The sequence below is a fragment of the Lutra lutra genome, chromosome 14 (genome assembly GCF_902655055.1).
Source record: "Lutra lutra chromosome 14, mLutLut1.2, whole genome shotgun sequence".
NCBI classification, from domain to species: Eukaryota; Metazoa; Chordata; class Mammalia; order Carnivora; family Mustelidae; genus Lutra; species Lutra lutra.
In genome coordinates this window covers 69,219,146-69,245,074 of record NC_062291.1, presented here as the reverse complement: position 1 = coordinate 69,245,074, position 25,929 = coordinate 69,219,146, and the positions used below count along the sequence as shown (strand labels likewise).

At 36.9% G+C, this 25,929-nt stretch overlaps 1 protein-coding gene across 2 annotated transcripts in view; it reads right to left on the bottom strand.

Moving 5' to 3' along the window:
- MXI1 (MAX interactor 1, dimerization protein) overlaps positions 1–25,929 on the bottom strand; it is an 81,926-nt gene that overhangs the window by 24,878 nt on the left and 31,119 nt on the right. For both annotated transcript variants that reach the window (XM_047702452.1, XM_047702453.1), the window contains exon 3: positions 13,614–13,643. In XM_047702452.1, the coding sequence (XP_047558408.1) occupies positions 13,614–13,643 (30 nt within the window). The remainder of the gene's footprint in view (positions 1–13,613; positions 13,644–25,929) is intronic.

Here is a 25,929-nt window from a genome sequence, read left to right as displayed (position 1 = left end):
AAAATACAAATTCAGGGGCACCTGGGTGGCTCAGTGGGTTAAGCTTCTGCCTTCAGCTCAGGTCATGATCTCAGGATCCTGGGATCGAGCCCCGCACAGAGCCCTGCATCAGGCTCTCTGCTCTGCAGGGAGTCTGCTTCCCCCTCTCTCTCTGCCTGCTCTCTGCCTATTTGTGATCTCTCTCTCTGTGTCAAATAAATAAATAAAATCTTAAAAAAAAATGAATTCATGGTTTGAGAGAAAGTGTTTTCTTAAACAAGTTATAGTTGCACAGAGACACACACTGTGCAATCACTTGGATGTAAAGGTACTACACATTTACCATGGTAAATAATATTCATCATGTCAATTATTTAAAGTCTAACAATTATTTATTTCTAGACATAATTTTAGAGTTTCAAGTCATAATATTTCTGGATTATTTTTAAGACCTAATGATCTCATCTCTTCCCATGTTATCAGTTGTAGAAATGATTTCAATGTTTAGAAGCTGTACAGCTTACATTCTGAGAACAATTGGTTTTTAGCATGTAATTCTTGTCTGAGTCAGCCTCTATCACCTTGCAACCTGGGTCAGGGAGTAGAAAGCTTAACCTTAATATGCTATTTCTGACAAAGGTCAATACAGAAACTGTGAATCTAGCTAGATACTAATGCAATGACTTCATTGCATAGGCTGCATTTTAGATGTGTAATTTTACCTTGGCTACGCTTCCTTTATTAACCATAAATTTTATCTCCAAAACCCACTAATTACTTCATCTCTATCTCATATAACATTTAATTTCAACAGGTGCCCATCTCTGCACTCTGACAGCTATTCTTAGTTTATCTGCAGTTTTCACCATTCCTATCCCTATAAAAATATGGTTAAAATATTCATTTTCTTGCATACAAAAGTAAATGCATCAATTATACGTCTCCATGACTAATAATGGCGGTACTTTGCATACTGTTGGATAATGTTAGCATCCACATTTATCGGTTCTCTGGCTTCATAAATAGAAAAACTCTATTAAATAATATCTCCTACTTCCCAATGTATAAGTATTTTTTTAGTGTCCTATAGTTGCTCTCAATAACTCAGTACTGTAACTGGACTCCTACTATCTAAAAAAGTACAAAGAATAAAATTATCTTCTCCAGGACTTTTACATAAATTAAAAATAAGGGTGTCAGTTTTCCATCTTTAGACTAAAAAGGAAAGTAGCCATCATTTTATTTGCCTAATCAGAAAACTAGATCAGTAGCTATGTCCTGGTCTCTGTACAATGCTATTTCTCCTTCCCTCCACAACTATACTTTTAAAATTTGTTGTTTAAGGCCTCCAAAACACAATCAGGTTGCATTTTATTACACTTCAAATGAAACTTATACAATTAATACATCCTTTCAATATATGGTCTTAATTTTGTGGGATTTCACTGCTAATTAGAGGTTCTTAAAGACCTTTAAATATACCCTTCTTATATGCGACAGAACTCAAACTTGACTTATTATCAAGCACTGATAGTAGTAGGTAGTAGCACCATATAATATATTGGAAACTTATCTGTGGTTAATTACATGTCTTAAGTAATAAAGTGTTGAGTCATTTGTGCAGCACCATCAGACAATAATGACGTCACTACTTTTAAGTGCCAAACTATAAGGTCAGTCAATTCTTTCCGACCTTTCTACCAACCTATGGTGACTGATCTGAGGAATGGATGACCACAAAGTCGGTGAGTTTAAGTTAGCCACTAGTGACTATGAAGTGGTATCACATAGTTTTTGATTTGCATTTCCCTAAAGACCACTAATGTTGAACACCTTTTCATGTGCTTATTGGTCATTTGTATATTTTCTTTGGAGAAAAAAGTATCCAAATCTTTTGGCCGTTTTTTTATATTGGGTTTTTTATTGTTTAGTTTTAAAAGTTTCTTCTATACTCTGGATTCAGGTCTCCTACTGGATATATGCTTTACAAGTATTTTCTCCAATTCTGGGACTTGTCTTCACTTTCTTGATGGTATCCTCTGAAGCACAAACATTTTTAATTTTGATAAAGTTCAACGTTATCTATTTTTTCTTTTGTTGCTTGTACTTTTATGTCCTATATAAGAAATCACTGCCTAACGCACAGTCACAAAGATTTACTCTCATTTTCTAAGAATTTTATAGTTTTAGCTCTTGATTCAGGTCTAGGATTCATTTAAGTTAATTTTTACATATGGTGTGAGGTAGGAATCCAACTTCATTATTTTGCATGTAGCTATCCAGTATATCAGCTACCACTTGCTGAAAAGACACTAAACTATCTTGCCATCCTTGTCAAAAAACTGTCTCTGGCACACCACAAATGTGAGTTATTACCTCCAGACTTCATTCCATCAGTCTAAGTCTGTTCTTTGGCCAACACCACATGGTCTTGATTATGAAACGTAATAGTAAGTTTTGAAATTAGGAAGTATGAGCCTTCCAATTTTGCTCTTTACAAGACTGTTTTGATTCTTCTGGGTACCTTGCATTTCCATATGAACTTTAAAATCAGTTGTCAATTCCTATTAAAAAGGAAACTGGGATTTCGACAGATTTTGCACTGAATCTGTATATCAATATAGGGAGTATTGCCACTTGAACAACATTAAGTAGTAGTTTTCAGGATACAAATCTTTTACTTCCTTGATTAAATTTATTCCTAGGTATTTTATTCTTTTGGATGTCACTGTAAACGGAATTGTTCTCATAAATTTGTTTTCAGACTGGTATATAGAAAAACAATTGTTTTTTGTGTGTCAACCCTGAACCCTCCAACTCTTCTAAATTTGGTTATGAGCTCTAATAGGTTTTTTTGTATATGTGGATTCCTAAGAATTTTCTATACATCTGACTATAATATCCGCGGATAAAAATGGATTTATTAGTTGCTTTCCAATCTTGATGCTTTTTATTTCTTTCTCTTGCCTAACTGCTGTGGCTAGAACCTCCAGAACAATGTTGAGTAGAAGCTGTAAGAGCAGACATACTTGTTTTATTCCTGATCTTAGGGGAGAGCATTTAGTCTTTCACCACAGTATGATGTTAGTTGTGGGTTTTCATAAATGCCCTTTACCAGGCTTAGGAAGTTACTGTAAGGTATTTTCAAATTGAGATTTATTATAAGGTATTTTCATACTGAGATTTATATCTTAGTAATAAACCAAGGCTAAGAGTTTTTGACTAAACTTCCCAAAATTACTGAACCCAACCAATCCCAACTGTGGACTTTTGATTCAGCTACAGTCATATATTTCAAACTTACAATAAAAGTTTAGTTTCCCTAACCCCATAACCTCTCTTTAATGCAAGTAAATATCCTTAGGTACTATTAGTTGAGGTAAGAGTTTCAGTGAAAGTTCTGCCAAACCAATCCTATAATTTCTTTTCCTCCTAACAAATGTAAATTTTTTCTAAAATGTACTCACTATATATAAAAGTGCATGCTCTTTTTAAGAAATGTTATACAAACACCCAAAATATGCAGCTAAAACCAGTTACTGTATGCTCCTCCTTCCAAGGAATCCTAAATAATCAGGTAATATACTAAGAAACCACTGCCTAACCCATGGTTACAAAGATTTAGTATTCTGTTTTGTTCTAGGATAAGGTAGATCAAAGCAATCACTCTGTCAAAATATTCATGTCAAAAGGGGATTGGATATGTAGATAGTCTAAGGAAGAAATATCCTATTCTTTATCATGTTCAAACCACTGGGATAAATGTAACTAATACATCAAAAATTCTAATACAGGGGCACCTGGGTGGCTCAGTGGATTAAGCCGCTGCCTTCGGCTCAGGTCATGATGTTCAGGGTCCTAGGATCGAGTCCCGCATCGGGCTCTCTGCTCAGCAGGGTGCCTGCTTCCCTCTCTCTCTCTCTCTCTCTGCCTGCCTCTCCGTCTACTTGTGATCCCTCTCTGTCAAATAAATAAATAAAATCTTTAAAAAAAAATTCTAATATAAAAAAGTTGAAATTATTTATGATATTTTAGTCTCCGAGTATATATAAATCTTTGCCCTATAAAAATACTTGCCATTTTCAACTCACAGAATGAGAAAGAAATAAAGACCTCACAAGTGGAGCATGAACTCCATCAGGTAAACTATTCCTCTTTACAAAATTACGTGTCTGTGCCTTAGCGCACTATATAATATCCTAATGAATTGAAAGAATCAATTAGTTTTTGATTCTCTTCTGATAAGCAAGATGAAGTCCGTTATGGTAAAAACCTTTTAAGATGTTCCCAATTATCGGGGCGCCTGGGTGGCTCAGTGGGCTAAAGCCTCTGCCTTCAGCTCAGGTCATGATCCCAGGGTCCTGAGATCAAGTCCCGCATCAGGCTCTCTACTCTGCCAGGAGCCTGCTTCCTCCTCTTTCTCTCTCTGTCTGCCTCTCTGCCTACTTGTGATCTCTTTTTGTCAAATAAATAAATAAATAAATCTTAAAAAAAAAAAAGATGTTCCCAATTATCAAGTTTTTTTCATATAATTTATGTTTTAAGAATTCATTAAGTTTTGGGGCACCTGGGTGGCTCAGTTTGTTAAGCACCTGCCTTCGGCCCACGGTCCTGGGATCGGCCTCACACTGGGCTCCCTGCTTGGCAGAGAGTCTGCTTCTCCTTCTACCCCTTCCCCGTCCATGATCTCTCTCTCTCTCTCTCTCTCTCTTTCTCACGATCTCTGTTCTCACTCACTCTCTCAAATAAGTAAATAAAATCTTTTTAAAAATTCATTAAGTGGGGCGCCTGGGTGGCTCAGTGGGTTAAGCCGCTGCCTTCGGCTCAGGTCATGATCCCAGGTCCTGGGTTCGAGCCCCGCATCGGGCTTTCTGCTCAGCGGGGAGCCTGCTTCCTCCTCTCTGCCTGCCTCTCTGTTTACTTGTGATTTCTCTCTGTCAAATAAATAAAATCTTTAAAAAATAAAAAAAAAAAATTAAAAAAAAAATAAAAATTCATTAAGTTTTCCAAATACATCCTATGAAATTATTTTACTATAATAATATGCCTATTGAACTCTCATGTATTTTTGTTGTTGTCATTTTTCATTAAGCCAGTAGAATTCAAGTACATATACTATTGATTATGGATATACTCAATAGCACATATAATCATTTTTTCATTCAATAAATACTTATTGAATGACTGCTCTGTGTGAAGGGTAAATAAAACAAAGTCCCTGCCTTCCTGAAACTTACATTCTATCAAAGAAGTCCAGTAACCGAAACACAAATAATTCAGACACAGATAAATGTTAAGGGGACAGAAAAGGCAATAGGACAAAGAGTGACTGGGGAACAATTACTGTCCTCTAAGGAGATGACCTGACAACTAAACAATGATGAAGAGCTAGTAGAGCAAGGGTTTTCCAAGCAAAAGGAAGAAGTACAAAAGCCTTAGGATGAAAATTAACATGATGTGTTTCAGGAAAAGAAACCATGCAGTGTCAGCTTGATCACAGGAGACAAGGGATAGAGTTGTAGGACTTCGTAGGTCATAGATTTTACCTAATTGTAACAGGAAGCTGTGGAACAGGAAGCTTTTCTACTGTAAGTAGAAAAGACATGATCTGATACGTCCTTTTCTTTACCTTTTTTTTTTTTAAGATTTTATTTATTTATTTGACAGACAGAGATCACAAGTAGACAGAGAGGCAGGCGGGGGGGGGGGGGGCGGCGGGGGGGAAGCAGGCTCCCTGCTGAGCAGAGAGCCTGATCTGGGGCTTGATCCCAGGACCTGGGATCATGACCTGAGCCGAAGGCAGAGGCTTTAACCCACTGAGCCACCCAGGCGCCCCTGATATGTCATTTAAGAGGATCACTCTTGCTGCTATGTGAAGAATGAAATGGAAGGAAAACTGAATGGTAGTAGTTAACTGAAAATAATATTCTTTCTTTATGGTGTTTCTTAGTCCTCTCTCTTCCTTGCTGTCCCCAAGTCCATCACCTGAGTGCTGGTTCCTGTATCCTATGACTACATGAACTACTTCAAAAGCACCCACACTAGTCTCCTTGCTTCTAAACCTAGACTGTACTTTTTTTTCTTTATAAATGCTTTGATCATACTATCTCTTTGCTTCAAAAGCCTCAAAAACTCACTGCTCTCAACAAAAGAAAATCCAAATTCCATAACATTCAATAACATTGTACAATGTAATTCCAAAACACTTTTCTGGCCTCATTTCCCACTGTTAATCTGATAGACTCTACTCTTGCACTAATATCTGTCCACTCTGTCCTGAACACAGCTTATGATGTCACCTTCCATGGCTCTAATCACACTGACCCCTTCCCTTATTTTTCCAATAGATTCAAATTCTATCTCTTCTTCATGTCTCAGCATACATTCATTCTCCTTCACAGTTCGGAGCAGTGGCTTTTTCTCTATGACCACAGTGTTTTATATCATAACCCAGTATGTACAAGTTTCAAAATTCTCCATTTAACTTTTCCTCAAGCAATGTACTTTGGTATTTCGTAGTCTTTTCAATTTCCTTTTTCAAAATGACTCACTAAAATGATTGCATAGACTACTAGTGGGTTTCAACCTTCAACTTGAAGAACACTTTTTTTAAAAATTATTTTATTTTATTTCATTTCATTTTATTTTTTGAGTATTCCAAGATTCATTGGGAAAATACTTTTAATACACCTTTCTAGACATTTACTGGTAACTAAACTAGATCCTAGTACTAAAAGATGAAATCCATAATTACCAAACTATAATGACCTTAACCTCAAGGATAGGATAAAGTCAGTATCTCATACATCGCTTTATCTACCACAATGCCAAACACGGTATTTATTAATCATTACTGAAGATAAAGATTGATACTACATATAGCTATCATATTTATGATTAGATGGAACCATGGTTAGGGTTGCTTTTGTGTTCCCATCATCTTGCTTCAAATTGTAGTTATGATGGTCAAAATGGCTAGTTTTCAATAACACTTTGGCCTATACTGTCACCTTCCTATCTTATAGGATTACATAATAGTCTTTCATAGTGCGGGAATACAGTAAGTATTGCATAAATGTCATTTTCATCTTTCCCTCAGAAATATGAGAGAGTTTCTATATGGAGGACACCATTACCATTCATTGGAACTGCTTGTTTATTATCCCAAATACTCGGGCACTTCTGCTCTGCCAGTATCCTCATTTGGCCGTCTAGCTTTGCCAAAATTGCAATAAGGGTGAGCCTTTTGTTTCAAAGGAATGACAGCTATTAGGGTTGAATGGCCTACTGAAGTGCCGTCAGCACTAAGGTTCTTGACCATTAAAGTCTGTTGAAGCCCTGTTAAAGTTGTTGACTCTTTCAAAAACATCACCCATAATTTCAATTAAGAAAATGAAAAAGCAATGAAGTGATCTAAAACCTGTACTGAATGGCTTTTTCCCCCTCTGGTAAGGACTCAACTGATAAGCCAATGGATAACGTGAAATTCTTAAACCTTAAATCTCAAAGACTCATTAATTTCCCCCATGAAATGATACATACAGATCCCTGAGGATCCGCTTGTTTGTGTTCTCTCTGTCAAATAAATAAAAATCTTTAACATAAATAAATAAATTCTCCCTCTGACCTTCTCCTCGCTCATGCTCTCTCTCACTGTCTCTCTCTCAAATAAATAAATAAAATCTTTAAAAAAAAAAAGAATAGGAATTACTTCAGGAATATTTTCTCAGAATTAAGATAAAATCAAATTACCCTTTTTTTTAAAAAAAGATTTTATTTATTTATTTGACAGACAGAGATCACAAGCAGGCAGAGAGGCAGGCAGAGAGGAGGAAGCAGGCTCCCTGCTGAGCAGACAACCCGAGGCTCAATCCCAGGACCCTGGGATTATGACCTGAGCTGAAGGCAGAGGATACATACACTGAGCCACTGAGCCACCCAGCGCTCCTCAAATTACCCTTTTGATAGTGAATTACTTTCCTCATGTAAATTCACACTCAAAAGCAAATGAAAGGCAAACCTAGTTTAACTTTTTTCTTTAATATATCAAATAAAAATGTTGCCTTGGTCCGGGGCGGGGGAGGAGAACCATTAAATAGAACAGTTGGGGGCTTAAAAATGTAATAACAAATACAGATGTAAATTTAAAAAGTATTCCTGTGCTGCCTTCTTGCTATTTGGCTAAAACAACTCCTTCGCTTTAAATCATCCTGTGTTTACCAATATTTATATTTTTGCTAGATCACAGCCTCTAACTTTTTAGAAGTAGAGTGCAGTTTATTAAATTGGATTCTTCCTTTGGCACTCACCTTCTGACACATTCCACTAAAGTTGATATTTATTTATATTGATAACTACCGCTTTTAAAAACAAATGCATCTGGGAAAGATTAATTCTATATTACCTTTCAATTAAGCCTCAAGGAAAAGAGGAAGGGAGAAAGAAAAGGAGGGAGAAAGAAGAAAACAGAAGAGGATGAGAGAATCACGTCTTAAGGGAGGTAGGGTAGGAAATCAGCCAGAGAGTCTTAGACCTGGGGCACCTGGGTGGCTTAGTTGGTTAAGCGTCTGCCTTTGGGCTCAGGTCCTGATCCCAGGGTCCTGGGATCGAGCCCCACATGGGGCTCCCTGATCAGTGGGGAGTCTGCTTCTCCCTCTGCCTCTGCACACTCCTTCTGTCTCTGTCTCTCTCAAGTAAATAAATAAATAGAATCTTAAAAAAAAGAAGAGAGAGAGAGAGAGAGTCTTTGACCTAAGTAAATAAAATGGGAAAAAATGCCTTCACTGGAGACATTGGAGTTCATATAATATCCAGCAAAAGCTGCATGTTAAACCTGTGCCACAGACAGATGCTATATTAAACAACTTTAGGATATATCAAAGTAATAATATGGGTGATAAAGTTATCAAGAAGTCAGAATTGATACATGGAATGCATTAAATAAAATTTACTCAAAGACTTAAAAAGCTCCATTCTAAACAGTTTACTGAAGAGTCTCTTCAGTGTTAAAGGTTTTTGCCAGCTTTCCAAATGAGGGTCTCCCAAGGACTACATTCGGGTGGGTGAAATAATTATGAAAGCCACATGTTTATCAGTATTTAAAACATGTGGCCCAATATATACTCTATGCTCTAATTTAAAATACAATATAAGGTTTTAATTTTAGAATCCTCAGAGCTGTCACTTCTTAGTGTCTTTGCCATGTTTAAACTAGCCAGTTACTTCCTTTAACACACCAGAAATACAAGGAAGAGAAGAGATTCTTTAAAATGAAAGGTTGGGGGGCGCCTGGGTGGCTCAGTCGTTAAGTGTCCGCCTTTGGCTCAGGTCATCAAGCCCCGTGTTGGGCTCCCTGCTCAGTGGGGAGTCTGCTTCTCCCACTCCCACTCCGCTTGTTTGTGTTCTCTCTGTCAAATAAATAAAAATTTTTACACTGCTATTCAACATAGTACTAGAAGTCCTAGCCTCAGCAATCAGACAACAAAAGGAAATTAAAGGCATCCAAATCGGCAAAGAAGAAGTCAAACTATCACTCTTCGCAGATGATATGATACTCTATGTGGAAAACCCAAAAGACTCCACTCCAAAACTGCTAGAACTTGTACAGGAATTCAGTAAAGTGTCAGGATATAAAATCAATGCACAGAAATCAGTTGCATTTCTCTACACCAACAACAAGACAGAAGAAAGAGAAATTAAGGAGTCCATCCCATTTACAATTGCACCCAAAACTATAAGATACCTAGGAATAAACCTAACCAAAGAGACTAAGAATCTATACTCAGAAAACTATAAAGTACTCATGAAAGAAATTGAGGAAGACACAAAGAAATGGAAAAATGTTCCATGCTCCTGGATTGGAAGAATAAATATTGTGAAAATGTCTATGCTACCTAAAGCAATCTACACATTTAATGCAATTCCTATCAAAGTACCATCCATTTTTTTCAAAGAAATGGAACAAATAATCCTAAAATTTATATGGAACCAGAAAAGACCTCGAATAGCCAAAGGAATATTGAAAAAGAAAGCCAAAGTTGGTGGCATCACAATTCGGGACTTCAAGCTCTATTACAAAGCTGTCATCATCAAGACAGCATGGTACTGGCACAAAAACAGACACATAGATCACTGGAACAGAATAGAGAGCCCAGAAATGGACCCTCAACTCTATGGTCAACTCATCTTCAACAAAGCAGGAAAGAATGTCCAATGGAACAAAGACAGCCTCTTCAATAAATGGTGTTGGGAAAATTGGACAGCCACATGCAGAAAAATGAAATTGGATCATTTCCTTACACCACACACGAAAATAGACTCAAAATGGATGAAGGATCTCAATGTGAGAAAGGAATCCATCAAAATCCTCGAGGAGAACACAGGCAGCAACCTCTTTGACGTCAGCCACAGCAACATCTTCCTAGGAACATCACCAAAGGCAAGGGAAGCAAGGGCAAAAATGAACTTTTGGGATCAAGATCAAAAGCTTTTGCACAGCAAAGGAAACAGTTAACAAAACCAAAAGACAACTGACAGAATGGGAGAAGATATTTGCAAATGACATATCAGATAAAGGGCTAGTGTCCAAAATCTATAAAGAACTTAGCAAACTCAACACCCAAAGAACAAATAATCCAATCAAGAAATGGGCAGAGGACATGAACAGACATTTCTGCAAAGAAGACATCCAGATGGCCAACAGACACATGAAAAAGTGCTCCATATCACTCGGCATCAGGGAAATACAAATCAAAACCACCATGAGATATCACCTCACACCAGTCAGAATGGCTAAAATTAACAAGTCAGGAAACAACAGATGCTGGCGAGGATGCGGAGAAAGGGGAACCCTCCTACACTGTTGGTGGGAATGCAAGCTGGTGCAACCACTCTGGAAAACAGCATGGAGGTTCCTCAAAATGTTGAATATAGAACTACCCTATGACCCTGCAATTGCACTGCTGGGTATTTACCCTAAAGATACAAACGTAGTGATCCGAAGGGGCACGTGCACCCGAATGTTTATAGCAGCAATGTCTACAATAGCCAAACTATGGAAAGAACCTAGATGTCCATCTACAGACGAATGGATAAAGAAGAAGTGTTATATATACACAATGGAATACTATGCAGCCATCAAAAGAAATGAAATCTTGCCATTTGCGACGACGTGGATGGAACTAGAGGGTATCATGCTTAGCGAAATAAGTCAATCGGAGAAAGACAACTATCATATGATCTCCCTGATATGAGGGAGAGGAGATGCAACATGGGGGGTCGAGGGGGTAGGAGAAGAGTAAATGAAACAAGATGGGATTGGGAGGGAGACAAACCATAAGTGACTCTTAATCTCACAAAACAAACTGAGGGTTGATGGGGGGAGGGGGTTGGGAGAGGGGGTGGGGTTATGGATATTGGGGAGGGTATGTGCTATGGTGAGTGTTGTGAAGTGTGTAAACCTGGCGATTCGCAGACCTGTACCCCTGGGGATAAAAATATATGTTTATAAAGCTGTAAAAAAAAAAAAATTTTTTTTAACATAAATAAATAAATATAATGTAAAGTTTGCCAAACTTCTTTGCCACAAAGCGGTTTTTTACGAGACCACTTAACTTTGCTCCAGTTTTAATACTAGCTTCACTCAATATCATGCTTCTATCAACTTTAAGTGCATCAAATGCTAGGTACTGAGGTTACAAAACTGTACAAAGCAGAATCTCTCGGGATGCCTGGGTGGCTCAGTCAATTAAGCATCTGCCTTAGGCTCAGGTCATGTTCCCAGGATCCTGGGATCGAGTCCCAAATCATCAAGTTCCTTGCTCAGTGGGGAGCCTGCTTCCCCCTCTGGCAGCTCCCCCTGCTTGTGCTCTCTCTCTCTCTGACAAATAAAATCTTAAAAAAAAAAAAAAAAAATCTCTCGCTTTGAGGCAGTCGTAGTCATTCAGCAGAAAGAGACATATGAACAGATAATTGCAATACTACCTGAGTAAGTTTTACAAGAGAGATGAACACAGCATTGTTCAAACACAGTAGTAAAAGCCACTAAGTCAGCCTGGAGGAATATGCAGAGCCTGTTAAGGAGGATTTGACATTTAAATTCATCTGCAGTGAGGTAGTTAGGTTAGTCAATCTGTAAAGTCCCTTCTATTTAAAAAAAAAAAAAAAAAAAAAAAGGGTAGGACAAAAAAATTGAAGGTCATGGAAATCTTGTTTGTCAAAAACGGCTGATGCAGATTATTTCAGTTTGTTGTTTATTAATCTAATCTCTGTACCAAAACCAGAATATTTTACTCATACAATCCTCATCTTCTCTCCCAAACTTGTCCTCTTCCTATATTCCCTTTCTTGGTAAATAGTAATACTATCTAAAACTTAACCTTCCATGGTCAACTAACCACCAATTTCTACTGATTCTACTCCCCAGAGTCTCTGTATTCTACTTCTATCTCCAATAGTTACCATCATCCCTTACATTCGAAGCTTCCAATAGCTTCCAAAAGAGTTTTCTTGCCTCTGAGATTTCTTCTCCCAATCAACCAAGTGTTCACATTATGGCCAAAATGATTTTCCAAAGCACAAATCTGATCACATAACAACCCATCTTAAAAATCACTGAACTGGGGGCGCCTGGGTGGCTCAGTGGGTTAAGTCTCTGCCTTCCGCTCAGGTCATGATCTCAGGGTCATGGGATCGAGCCCCACATATGGCTCTCTGCTCAGCAGGGAGCCTGCGTCCCCCTCTCTCTGCCTGCCTCTCTGCCTACTTGTGTTCTCTGTCAAATAAATAAATAAAATCTTAAAAAAAAAAAAAAATCACTGAACTGCTTCCCATTGTTCTCAGAAGCAGCCCAAACTCTTCAGCATAGTTGCCAATATCTGGCTTGGCTTGCATCCGGCTACCATCTTCAATACAGTCCTCACACTGAGTCTCTTGGAGTTTTCTCAATATACAGTACTCACTCACCATCCTCTGTAGAGCCTTCCAAAACTGCCTCAAAAGAAAATTAGATGACTCTCCAAAGCAATCTTTCAGGACCTTCTGCTTCTCCATTACCATACTCACCACACTATACAGTATTTTAATTACCTGTCTGTCTCCCCCAGGAAGCTGTAAGCTCCTCAAGGACAAAAACTACATCACACATTCTTTTATTTCTTATCTAAAGCAGTATGCCTGCCTGGCACTGACACATACTTCATGCTCGATAAAGATTTGTTGAATGGATGAATAAATGAACAAATGAATGAAGAAACTGCAAAGAAAGAGAAATCCAATGACCGACAATTTGTCATAATATTTAATAGCTACACTACAGAAACCTTTATTCTGTCTACCTATAGCATGACCATATTTAAATCATGAGCCTATCACAGTTAACCTGTTTTCAGAAACATAAAGAAAGGCGGCTATACCATAAATTCAAAATTCAAATGTTTTTTATGATGTCTTCCAGTTTAGACAGTATAAACTTACTATTTAAGTCTTTTTTTAATACATATATAGCAGAATCATGATATCCTATACATTTAAAAAATAAAAATATAACTACATACATACTAGTACATTATTTTCACAGGTAAAACATTGAGTTTGCTTTTTAACGTAAATGAAAGCTGCACTCATCACTGACTCACCGATTCTTTTCCAGCTCATTGTGTGTAGACCTAAAAGGAAAACAAAAAAGACCATTTAGCCACTTGTTGCTAAGGCTATGGAAAGGGGGATTGTTACTGCTATACCACACCCAGCGAATTTCTTTAACAATGCAATATATAGTCAGACTTCTGTAATCTCACTCATCAGGAAGAAACAGTCTACATTCAATAGAACTATTTATTCGGATATGGTGTCTTCAGCTAACAACTAACTCTTCTGACACTGGTGTTTCACTCTTATTTTCATAAAATTAATACTAGCACATGTTCTCTTGCCTACTTCTAATATCCTACATTTTGTTTATCTGTAGATTTTTAATTCAAACATTATCCCATTTTTTTAAAAAAGAAAAATGTACTTCTATGTCCTCTTCTACCTCTCCTTAGTAACTCCTAAACAGAGGGAGAAAAAAGTTTTGGCTAGCACAGAAGCTGGCAGGTTTGCCTTACTGCTAAGTGATACAAATTCAAGCTTTCCTGCCATTTGTGTAAAACATAAAGTTATACAATGAAGAAAATAATATAAATCAAAGAAAATATATCAACAAAATCAAGAAACACACTTTTAAAAGACTGGGAGGATACACCTCAAAATGCTAATAATGGTTATTTTCTTTTTGGGACTATTTTTCATTTTGCTTATCAGTATTTGTTATAATAATACTCATCATCTACTGAACAAGTATAGTGTCTGCTAAACAGTGTGTTAAGCAGTTAACATACAATATTTCATTTTACCCCCAAACAACTCTTGTCTTCTAAGTAAGAATACTTATATTCTTCCTTACATAAGATCTCTGAGCCTCTGAGAACCTCTGAGAGGTGGAGACATGCTCTTGTCCCCAGAGTAGAAGTAGTAGCTTTGATTTAAGCCCAGATCTTTCTTACTCCAAAACCCAAATTCTTTTTTTTTTTTAATTTTTATTTATTTATTTGAGAGAAAGAGAAAGCATGAGCAGGAGGAGGGGCAGAGGGATAGAGAGAGTGATAAGTAGATTTCGCACTGAGCAGGGAGCCCAATGTGGGGCTTAATCCCAGGACTCTAGGATCATGACCTGAGCCAAAGGCAGACACTTAACTGAGTGAGCCACCCAAATGCCCCAAAACCCAAATTCTTTTTTTTTAATTAACATATAATGTATTATTTGCTTCAGGGGTACGGGTCTGTGAATCATCAATCTCAAAATCCAAATTCTTAACTACATGGTGAAGAGAGGTTAGAACACAGAGGCTAAGGCCAGACTGCTGGGGTCAAATAGTGTGTGGCCTAAAGTGCCTTCATTTCTCTGGGCTCAGTTTCCTCATCTGTAAAATAGGAAAAGTGACAGTATGTGTCCTCACATCATTGTTATGAGGAATAAACAACTTTATACTGAAAAGCAAAATATAACAAAGTCTAAAGTTAGCTATTATTAGAATTATGTTACGAGTTCTCTTAAATGAACATGTACTACTTTTACAATAATTTAGCATTAACAATAATAGTAATTTTATATAAGAGAATTTAAGTTCCTGTCACCAGAACTAAAACTTTAATCATTTAATATATCCTGGTTAATGTCAAATGTTTTCAGAATATCACATTACTGATTACTTTAATCTGATTTATTATTCCAGTGGATATTTAAAAATTACATTTCTAAACTTTAACAATAGGAGTGTTTTTGTCAGTCTTATAATTTGTAGAAATTTTACCCACTGTTATAGTTCAAAAGCCAAAAGGCTTCTTTGAGTTACTGTATCCTGTCCACTTTTTGCTTTCTTAATGGTATCATAAGGTCCAAGTGACAGAGGATGAAAAAGACTAATGTTCAATTTCAAGAGATTATCTTAATAAAAGAATTTCTCCCTTAAGAGGTTAAAAAAAAGAAAAGAAAAGAAATTTTTAAGATGCTTCAAGAGTTCAGCCAAATGAACATCAAGGATATGCATAATTCAGATGAAAGAAATCATAAAAACACAGAACTTCTAGTTTAACAGACCCAAGAGCTCAAAACCTAATAAATAAATTACAACCAAATCTCTATCACTACATAATTATTTATAAAAACTTCTTTTTTAAGATTTTATTTATTTATTTGACACAGAGAGAGAGAGAGATCAGAAGTACAGAGATAGAGGGGGAAGCAGGCTCCCTGCTGAGCAGAGAGCCCAATGCGGGGCTCTATCCCAGGACCCTGAGATCATGACCCGACCGGAAGGCAGAGGCTTAACCCACTGAGCCACCCAGGCACCCTTATTTATAAAAATGTTTAAGTTCTTTTTTGTCAAAGTAAACCAGTAAATCAGAAGAGGAAAAGGACATATCTTAAACAGATTTAAAATAAAGAATATTGTTCAAAATTTGAATGGGTATTCAATAATGAAATTCCCCAACCCCTCATAGGAAGTTTTGCTTTAATTGCCTTTATCTGAAGAAAACTTAGAACAAGTGAAACAAACAATGGAATACTAAAGTAAGTAATAAACGGAAACAATCTATTTAGAGAGAGGTAGACTATTTACCATAAACTTTTTCTAAACAGTTTGGAAATCCCACACATGGCCATAAATACAAAAGAATATATACATCCAAAGACAACCAAGTGTTGAATTCCAATATTGTATTAAGCCTATTATCAAAGCTAGCACCAAAAGAACATAATCTGACTCACTGCTGTGAACAAAATTAAAACAGCAGGTTCTACCCACCTCTCTCAGACTTTTATTTATCTTCTTTCTAAAAAAATATAAAATAGCCAAGAATATGAACTTTTCCACCAAACCAAGAATTACATGTCATATTTAGTTATACCACGAGTAACATTTAACATTTTCAAATACCAAGAAACAAAACTGATCATGTATGTACTAATCTTTACCATACTGTCATGATCTTCCAATTTTTAAAAAAAAAATGCATCAGTAGTACTTCTATTTTGATGGCTTTTGTACCTGTAATCTCAAGTCAACAAATACTTTGCTTCTTTAAGACTGTCTTAGGCTACAGGGAATCAAAGATAGTCTCTAGTCAATAAATTTAAGACATGTATAAGAATAATTATAATTCAAGGCAAAATAAACATATGAAGAAAAGTACAAAGTATTGTGGGAGTTTAAAGTAGGCAGAATTCGCTTCCAAATGTGGCTTTCAGGGTAAATCATAGGAAAAGGTAGCATTTGGTATGAATCTTAAATGATGACTATTTGCTACCAGTAGAGGCTGGACCTGGTAGGGAGAGGACATGCCAAGTGGAAAGGAGCGTAAGTAAGTAAAGGGCACAGCTGGCCCACTACTACAAGGTCAACTAATTTTCAATAAAGTGGGAAAGAATACCCAATGGAAAGAAGACCTTGCAACAAATGGTGCTGGGAAAACTGGACAGCTACACACAAAAGAATGAAACTGGATCATTTTCTTACAACATGCACAATAATAAATACAAAATGTATGAAAGAACTAAATATGAGACAGAAAACCATCAAAATCCTACAAGAGAACACAGGCAGTAACCTCTCTGACATCAGCCATAACAACTTCTTATGTCTCCTGAGGCAAGGGAAACAAAAGCAAAAATAAAATACTGGGACTTCATCAAGATAAAAAGCTCTGTATAGCAAAGGAAACAATCAACAAAACTAAAAGTTAACCTTTGGAATGGGAGAAGATATTTGGAAGTGACATATCTGATAAAGGGTTAGTATCCAAAATACATAAAGAACTTCTAAAACAATCTAGTTTTTAAAAAAATGGGCAGAAGACATGAACATTCTTCCAAAGAAGACATACAGATGGCCAGCAGACACATGAAAAGATGCTCAAACATCATTCATCATCAGGGAAATGCAAATCAAAAACTAGAATGAGATATCACCTCACACCAGTCAGAAAGGCTAAAATTAACAGCACATGAAACAACAGATCTTGGCAAAGATACAGAGAAAGGGGAACCCTCTTACATTGCTGGTGGGAATGCAAACCAGTGCAGCCACTCTGGAAAACAGTATGGAGGTTCTTCAAAAAGTTAAAAATAGATTACCCAAAGGATACAAAAATACTGATTCCAAGGGGCACATGAACCCCGATGTTTATAGCAGCATTATCCACAACAGCCAAACTATGGAAAGAGCCCAAATGTTCATCAACTGATGAATGAATAAAGAAGTTGTGATATATGTATACAATGGAATGTTACTCAGCAATAAAAAAAGACTGAAATAGTTCCATTTGCAATGATGTGAATGGGCCTAGAGAGATTATACTAAAAGAAATAAGTTAGAGAAAAGTAAATACCATATAATTTCACTCTTAGATGTAGAATTTAAGAAACAGAACAGATGAACATGGTGGGGAAAGAGAGAGGCAAACCATAAAACAGACTCTTAACTACAGAAAACAAACTGAGGGTTGCTGGAAGGGAGGTGGTAGGGTGATGGGTTAAATCAGTGATGGATATTAAGAAGGGTACTTGTGGGAGCACCCGGGTGGCTCAGTAGGTTAAGCCTCTGCCTTTGGCTCAGGTCATGATCTCAGGACATCGGGCTCTCTGCTCAGCAGGGAGCCTGCTTCCCCCTCTCTCTCTGCCTACTTGTGATCTCTCTCTCTGTCAAATAAATAAATAAAATCTTAAAAAAAAAAAAAGGAGGGTACTTGTGATAAGCACTTGGTGTTCTCTGTAAGTGATGAAGGAATGAATCATTAAATCCTACACCTGAAACCTGTATGTTAACCTGTATGTTAACTAACTGAAATTTAAATAAAAACTTGGGAAAAAAAATAAAATAAAATAAACAAGCAGGGCTATGAAGTCCAAAGCAAAACCAGAGAACAACAATGTATAGGTCATGAAGATCTGTGGTGTTAGAGGAAAAAAGTCCTGAGTCTTAACTCTATCACTCACATTAGCTGTATGACTTGAAACAAATTACTTAACCTCTCTGATTAACAGTTTCCTCATTTGTAAAACGAATAATAACATGTGGCTTGGCTGGATTACTGTGAGAATGAGAGGAAAATATGTAAAAGCATCTAACACATAATAAACATTCAGTAAATGTTTTAGTCATTGCAACTACACTTATTATTTTTAACAAAACTAAAAATATACTATCTAAAACAATTAAGTATACTACATGAGGCAATACATTGATAGATTCTCAACAACACTTGAAATTAGCCTGGAAATAAACAAACAACCATAATGATGAAAAAAGAAACTGAAAGAAAAAAGAAGTATTTCAGTCATTTAGTCAGCTGTGAAAACAGTACAAGGTTAGGGTCTGAGAGAGAGAGAGATGACTAATTACATGTACATGAACAAAATGATGATCCAAACAGTGCTGACAACAAAGGAGTATCACATACTAGTACACTCAGAAACAAACTTTTTGCTTCTCTGAGCCTATTATGTCCAACCAAATCCTTCCAATAACATACCATTGCAATATTCAATTATGGTAAGTTCTCTGTAAGGTTGAGATGTTCTAATAATCCATTGGGTTAGCCCACTTTTCTTCTCCAAATAAAATGCACCTCTGAAAGCAAACACAAATGAATTGTATGCCTTTCAGACACCCTTACTCTGAATTCTTAACAACTTCCAGGGACGGAGAAAAGACATTTCTATCATTTTATCAGTGAATCGCAGGTAACCTTTTTCACAAATAATATCCCTTTAAGAGAGACACGCTAATGAATTCACTATTTGGGAGTCATTATCTCAACCAGATCTGTGACTTTTCACGGACTACAACACAGCTCTAATATATAAACTTTTAATTCTGTAGGGTGTAGTTTGGTGGCAGTCAATGCAATGAAGCAAAGAACTGAAATGGAACAAAACAGTACAGTTTGGCTCAAGAGTAGTGCCACTGTGGAAGAAAACTAAAAGCCCCCATTCCCAGAATTAATATTCTCTTCCAGCAAAAGAAAAGACCTCTCTTTGTTGAGTTAATGAGCAAGCCCCAAATTTGTTAACATTTTTGTTTCACTTGCATTGTGAAATGAACGTTGCCCTCCACATGATGAAAATAACACATTCTCTGAAGCTAAACACGTATCTTCTAATTGTATCCTAAAGTTTATACCTCCTCGACATATACTCAAAAGGCAAGAAAAACAGAAAACCTCAGCCACATCAGCGGTGGGGTCTCTGAATTATATACCTGAAGGGGGCTGATGAGAATAGAGAATTTTTTGCTGCCGGTGGTATAATACAGTGTTCAATAAAGTTTGAAAAACACTGTAATAGAAGATAGATCATGCTAACTGTCAATAAAGTAATTCTTTTTTAAATTAAATTTTACTGAAGTATAATTAATATACAGTGTTAAATTAGTTTCAATACAACATAATGATTCAACAATTCTACACATTGCTCAGTGCTCACCCGGTAAGTGTAGTGACCGAACAATATTATTACAATTTTACTGACTACATCCTCTATGCCATACTCTTCATCTTCAAGATGTATTTTTTAAAGATTTTATTTATGTATTTGAGAGAGAGAGAGAGCGCACGTGCAAGCACACATTCAGGGGTAGGCGCAGAGGGAGGAGCAGACTCCCTGATGAGCAGGGAGCCCAACAGGAGGCTTGATCCCAGGACCCCGAGATCATGACCAGAGCCAAGCGCAGACACTTAACCAACTGAGCCACCCAGGTGCTCCTCACCTTCATGACTTATTAAAGTAATTATTTCAAAAAGATAACTTTGTATATTTATTTCTATCAAAGGTACACATTTCTAAAAACCATTAAAAACAGTAAACCTTGAACATTGCAGGCTTTTAGGAAACCTGCCTTATAAGAAATGTATTGCTTTTTCCTTAAGAATGACAAAAACATAACCACCCCAATAACTAAGGCCACAAAAAAGCAAGTGTCTAAAAAAGATACATAAGAATAACTACAATCAATAAAATTTCTCTCAAAACTTACATAACAAAACTGAATATATATAATCATTATGACTCAGCATCTCCACTCGTTGGCATATACCAAACTAATATATTTTCATCGATGGACATACAAAAGAATACTCATTCTCTTCATACTAGCCAAAAACTGGCAACAAACATTCATCAATAATGGAGTAAATAAACAAACAGTGAAGAACTCATACAATGTGAAACCACAGAGCACTGAAAATGGACAACTATTGTGAAACATGGGTGAATCTTCCTAACTTTAACATAATGTTGAATGAAAAAAGGCATATACACAGAAATATATACAGCATAATTCCATTCATACAAAGTGCAAAACTGGCAAAATTAATTTACGGTATCAAAAGCTAGAAAAGTTGGTTACTTCAGGGAAGGGATGACAGTGACTGGAAAGAGTCAAAGGGAAGAGTTTCTTTTATTTTTATTTTTTTGAAGGTTTTATTTATTTATTTGACAGAGAGAAAGAACAAAACAAGCAGAGGGAAGGGCAGGAAGAGGGAGAGACAGAAGCAGGCTCCCCATGGAGCAGGGAGCCGGATGGGGGACTGGACCCCAGGACCCTGAGACCATGACCCAAGAAGGCAGTTGCTTAACTAACTGAGCCACCTGGACACCCCAAGGGAAGAGTTTCTAAGAAGAGTCTGTTATATTTTATTTCTTTACCTTTGTGAAAATTCATCAAGCTGTACACTTAGAATTTGTATATTTTTCTGCACGTACATTTTCAATAAACAGGAAAAAAAAACTTTTAATTGCATATGAACTGAATTCAGTAAAAAAACAATTCCTTTTTTTAAGACTTTATTTATTTATTTCACAGAAAGAGAGAGCACACGTGCACGCACAAGCAGAGGGATTGGGAGAGGGAGAAGCAGGCTCCCCACTAAGCAGGGAGCCCTGGGATCATGACCCGAGCCGAAGGCAGACAGACGTTTAACCAACTGAGCCACCCAGGTGCCCCAACAATTCTTTTTTTTTTTTTTTTTAAAGATTTTATTTATTTATTTGATAGAGAGATCACAAGTAGGCAGAGAAGTAGGCAGAGAGAGAGGAGGAAGGAGGCTCCCGCTGAGCAGAGAGCCCGATGTGGGGCTCGATCCCAGGACCCTGGGATCATGACCTGAGCCGAAAGCAGAGGCTTTAACCCACTGAGCCACCCAGGTGCCCCAACAATTCTTATTTCAAATGTAGCAAACAACTAATTTAAGCATCTGATAAATCTTTTGGCTCGCTACATAAGCATGCCTAAATCATTTACTTTGTAAAGCCTAATTTTCAATAAGTTTATAACTATTAAAATTACACAGAGTAAATTTTCTAAGTAAGAACTAAGAACCAAGTATGTTCTCTCTAAGCACAATGAAATTAAGTCGGAAATCAAAAATAGTTAAGATAACTAGAAAAACAATAATATTTGGAATAATATTTGGAAGGTAAGCCACAAATCAAAAAACAAAATGCAGAGAAATTAGAAAATATTCTGAGTGAAAATAAAAACACGACATACCAAATTTGTTGGATGTAGCTAAAGCAATGCTCATACAATAATGTTTAACTTTAAATTCTATTACAAAAAAAAAAGGTTCAAAATCAGTGGTCTAAGTTTCACCTTAAGAAGCTACAAAAAGGGCGCCTGGGTAGCTCAGTGGGTTAAGCCTCTGCCTTCGGCTCAGGTCATGATCTAGGGGTCCTGGGATCGAGCCTCACATCAGGTTCCCTGCTCAGCAGAGAGCCTGCTTCTCCCTCTCCCTCTGCTGCTCCCCCTGCTTGTGCTCTCTCACTCTGTGTCAAATAAATAAATAAAATCTTTTAAAAAAAGAGAAGAAGCTTCAAAAAGAAGAGCAAATTAAGTAAGTCACGGGTTAAAGAACAGATCACAAAGAAATCAGAACATGTCTTCAGAAGGATGATAAAGAAAATGCAAGATATCAAAATTTGTTTGATGCAGCTAAAGCAGTATTTCAAGAGAAATGTTTAGCTTTAAATCCTTATGCTGGGGGTGGAGTCTAAAATCAATGATCTGAGATTCCACTTTTAGAAGTTAGAAAAAGAAGCAAACTAAACTGAAAAAAGTTCAGCAATGGTTCTCAGCTATGGGCTATTTTGCTCACCAGCAGATATCTGACAATGTCTGTAGACATTTTCTGTTATTAAAATGAGGGTATCACTGGCATTTTGTGAGGAGAGGTCAAGGACTATGATGCTCAAGACAGAATTATCTGGCCAAAATTGCCCATAGTGCTGAGGCTGAGAAACTCTGAAGTAGAGGAAAGAAATAATAAAGCCAAGAAGAGGAATAAATATAATAAGAAACAGGAAGCAACAGAGAATATCAGTAACACCGAAAGTTGACTTTTTAAAAAGTCAGCAAAAGTGACAAACTTCTAAGACTGGTGAAGAAAAAAAAAAGATAAAAATTACTAATACAAACAAAGAAGTAATATCAGGATGAAAGTGCATATCATTATAGATCCTATACACATTACAAGGATGATAAGAGAATATTATAAACTTTATGCCAATAAATTCAAACAACTTAGATGAAATGGACAAATTTCTTTTTTTTTAAGATTTTATTTATTTATTTGACAGAGAGAGAGAGAGATCACAAGTAGGCAGAGAGGCAGGCACAGAGGTGGGGGGTGGGGGGGAAGCAGGCTCCCTGCTAACCAGAGAGCCTGATGCGGGGCTTGATCCCAGGACCCTGGGATTATGACCTGAGCCGAAGGCAGAGGCTTAACCCACTGAGCCACCCAGGCGCCCCATGACTGCAAAGATTTTTAAATAAAAACTCTGGAATGTGAGGCTCAGGTGACCTTCCTGGTTAGTAAATACATGAACGTGCCAGGAAGGGAATGCATCTTGATTCCACAGGAAAATGACATAGAAGCTCCATGTTCACAACTCTCCCAGACTTTGCCCCATATTTCTCTTCATTTGGCTGGTCCTGATTTCTATTATTTATAATACAATTTGTAATCATAAGTATAGTGCCTTCCTGAGTTCTCTGAGGAGTTCTAGTAAATTATCAAACCTGAGGGGATTAAGAACCCCTACATTTGTAGCCAGTTAGTCAGAAGTTAGCCAGTTAGTACAGCTGGCATCTATGGTGAGGACAGTCATGTTGAGAACTGCACCCTTAAACTTGTGGACATGGTGCTAACTATGGGTGGTTGGTGTCAGTATCACAAAATATACCATGACCACAAAGAGTTTTATTCTAGGAATGCAAGACTGATTTAAGATTCAACAAAAATACCGATCAATGTAACTGACCGCATTAACAAAATAATTTGAAAAATACAGGATAATCTCAATAAATGCAGAAGTACATTTAACAAAATTCAGCATCTATTCATGATTAAAAAAAAAAAAAAAACTCAGTAAATTAGGAAAGAAAGGAATTTCCTGAACCTGTGAAAAGGCATCTACAAAAAATACAACTATCATACTCAATGGTGAAAGAGAATGCAAGTTTTCTCAAGATTAAGAACAAGGAATAATTCACTCTCACCATTGCTCTTCAGCACCATAGTAGAGGGCTCACCAATGAAGTAAGGCAGAAAAAAGAAACATCATATACAATGCAAATGTAAAATGGAAGTAAAAGTCTGTACTGCAAACAACATCATTTATTATCTATTTAGAAAATCCTAAGGAATATACAAATTATTAGAACTAATTTAAGAAATTCAGTGGCCGGGGCGCCTGGGTGGCTCAGTGGTTAAGCCTCTGCCTTCGGCTCAGGTCATGATCTCAGGGTCCTGGGATCGAGTCCCATATTGGGCTTTCCCCTCTGCAGGGGGCCTGCTTCCTCCTCTCTCTCTCTGCTTGCCTCTCTGCCCGCTTGTGATCTCTCTCTGTCGAATAAATAAAATCTTTAAAAAAAAAAAAAAAAAGAAATTCAGTGGCCATTTATAATAGCATCAAAGATTAATAAATACCTAAGGATAAATTTAACAAATTATATACATTATTCATATTCTGAAAAAATACAAAACATTGCTGAACTATGAAAACATCCAAATAATTGAGTAAATGAAGAGACATACCATGGTCATGAATCAGAAGATTCAAGACTGTTCAGATGTGTGAAGTCTCTCTAAATTAATCTATAGATTCAATACAATCCCAATCAAGATTCTAATAGGCTTTATTGTAGAAACTGACAAGGAGATTCTATAACATATGCTAAAGTGCAAAAGACCTGGAATAGGCAAAAGAACTTCTGAAAAAGAAGAACCACACTGGAAGACCTACTGATTTCATGACTTATTTAAAAAAAAAGGGGGGGCGGGTGCCTGGGTGGCTCAGTCAGTTTAGGTGTCTGCCTTTGGCTCAGGTCATGATCTCTGGGTCCTGGGTCCTGCTTAGCGGGGAGTCTGCTTCTTGCTCTCTCTCTGCCCCTGCCCCCTGCTTGTGTGTGTGTGCACGGTCTCTCTTGCTCTTTCGCTCAAATAAATAAAATCTTTAAAAAAAAAAAAAAAACCCTTGGGCGCCTGGGTGGCTCAGTGGGTTAAGCCGCTGCCTTCGGCTCAGGTCATGATCTCAGGGTCCTGGGATCGAGTCCCACGTCGGGCTCTCTGCTCAGCGAGAAGCCTGCTTCCCTCTCTCTCTCTGCCTGCCTCTCCGTCTACTTGTGATCTCTCTCTGTCAAATAAATAAATAAAATCTTTAAAAAAAAAAAAAAAAAACCCTAAGTAATGAAGACATTGTGGTTTTGGAATAAAAATAAATATTTTGAAAAAAAAAAAAAAGGAAAAAAAAATTTTGATCACTGGACCAGAGACTCACACATATGTGGTCAATTGATTTTTTACAAAGATCCTAAGGAAATTCGATGAGAAAGTAGTCTTTACAAAAAAAAAAAAAAAAAAAGTATTTGCCAAAAAATGAACATTAGCCCTCACTTCACACCTTCTACAAAAATTAACTCTAAATGAAACTTAGATCTAAATATGAAACCTAAAACTATAAGACTGCTAGGGGAAAACAAGAGAAAATCTTTCATGATTTTGAATTATACAGAGATTTTTAGGACATTAGAATCACAAATAATAAAAGACAAACATTATAAACTGAACTTCATCAAAATATGCAACTTTGGTTCTTCAAAAGACACTGTTAAGAAAATGATAGAGGCACGGGCGCCTGGGTGGCTCAGTGGGTTAAGCCGCTGCCTTCGGCTCAGGTCATGATCTTAGGGTCCTGGGATCAAGTCCCGCATCGGGCTCTCTGCTCAGCAAGAGGCCTGCTTCCCTCTCTCTCTCTGCCTGCCTCTCTGTCTACTTGTGATCTCTGTCAAATAAATAAATAAAATATTAAAAAAAAAAAAGAAAAAGAAAATGATAGAGGCAAACCCTAAATAG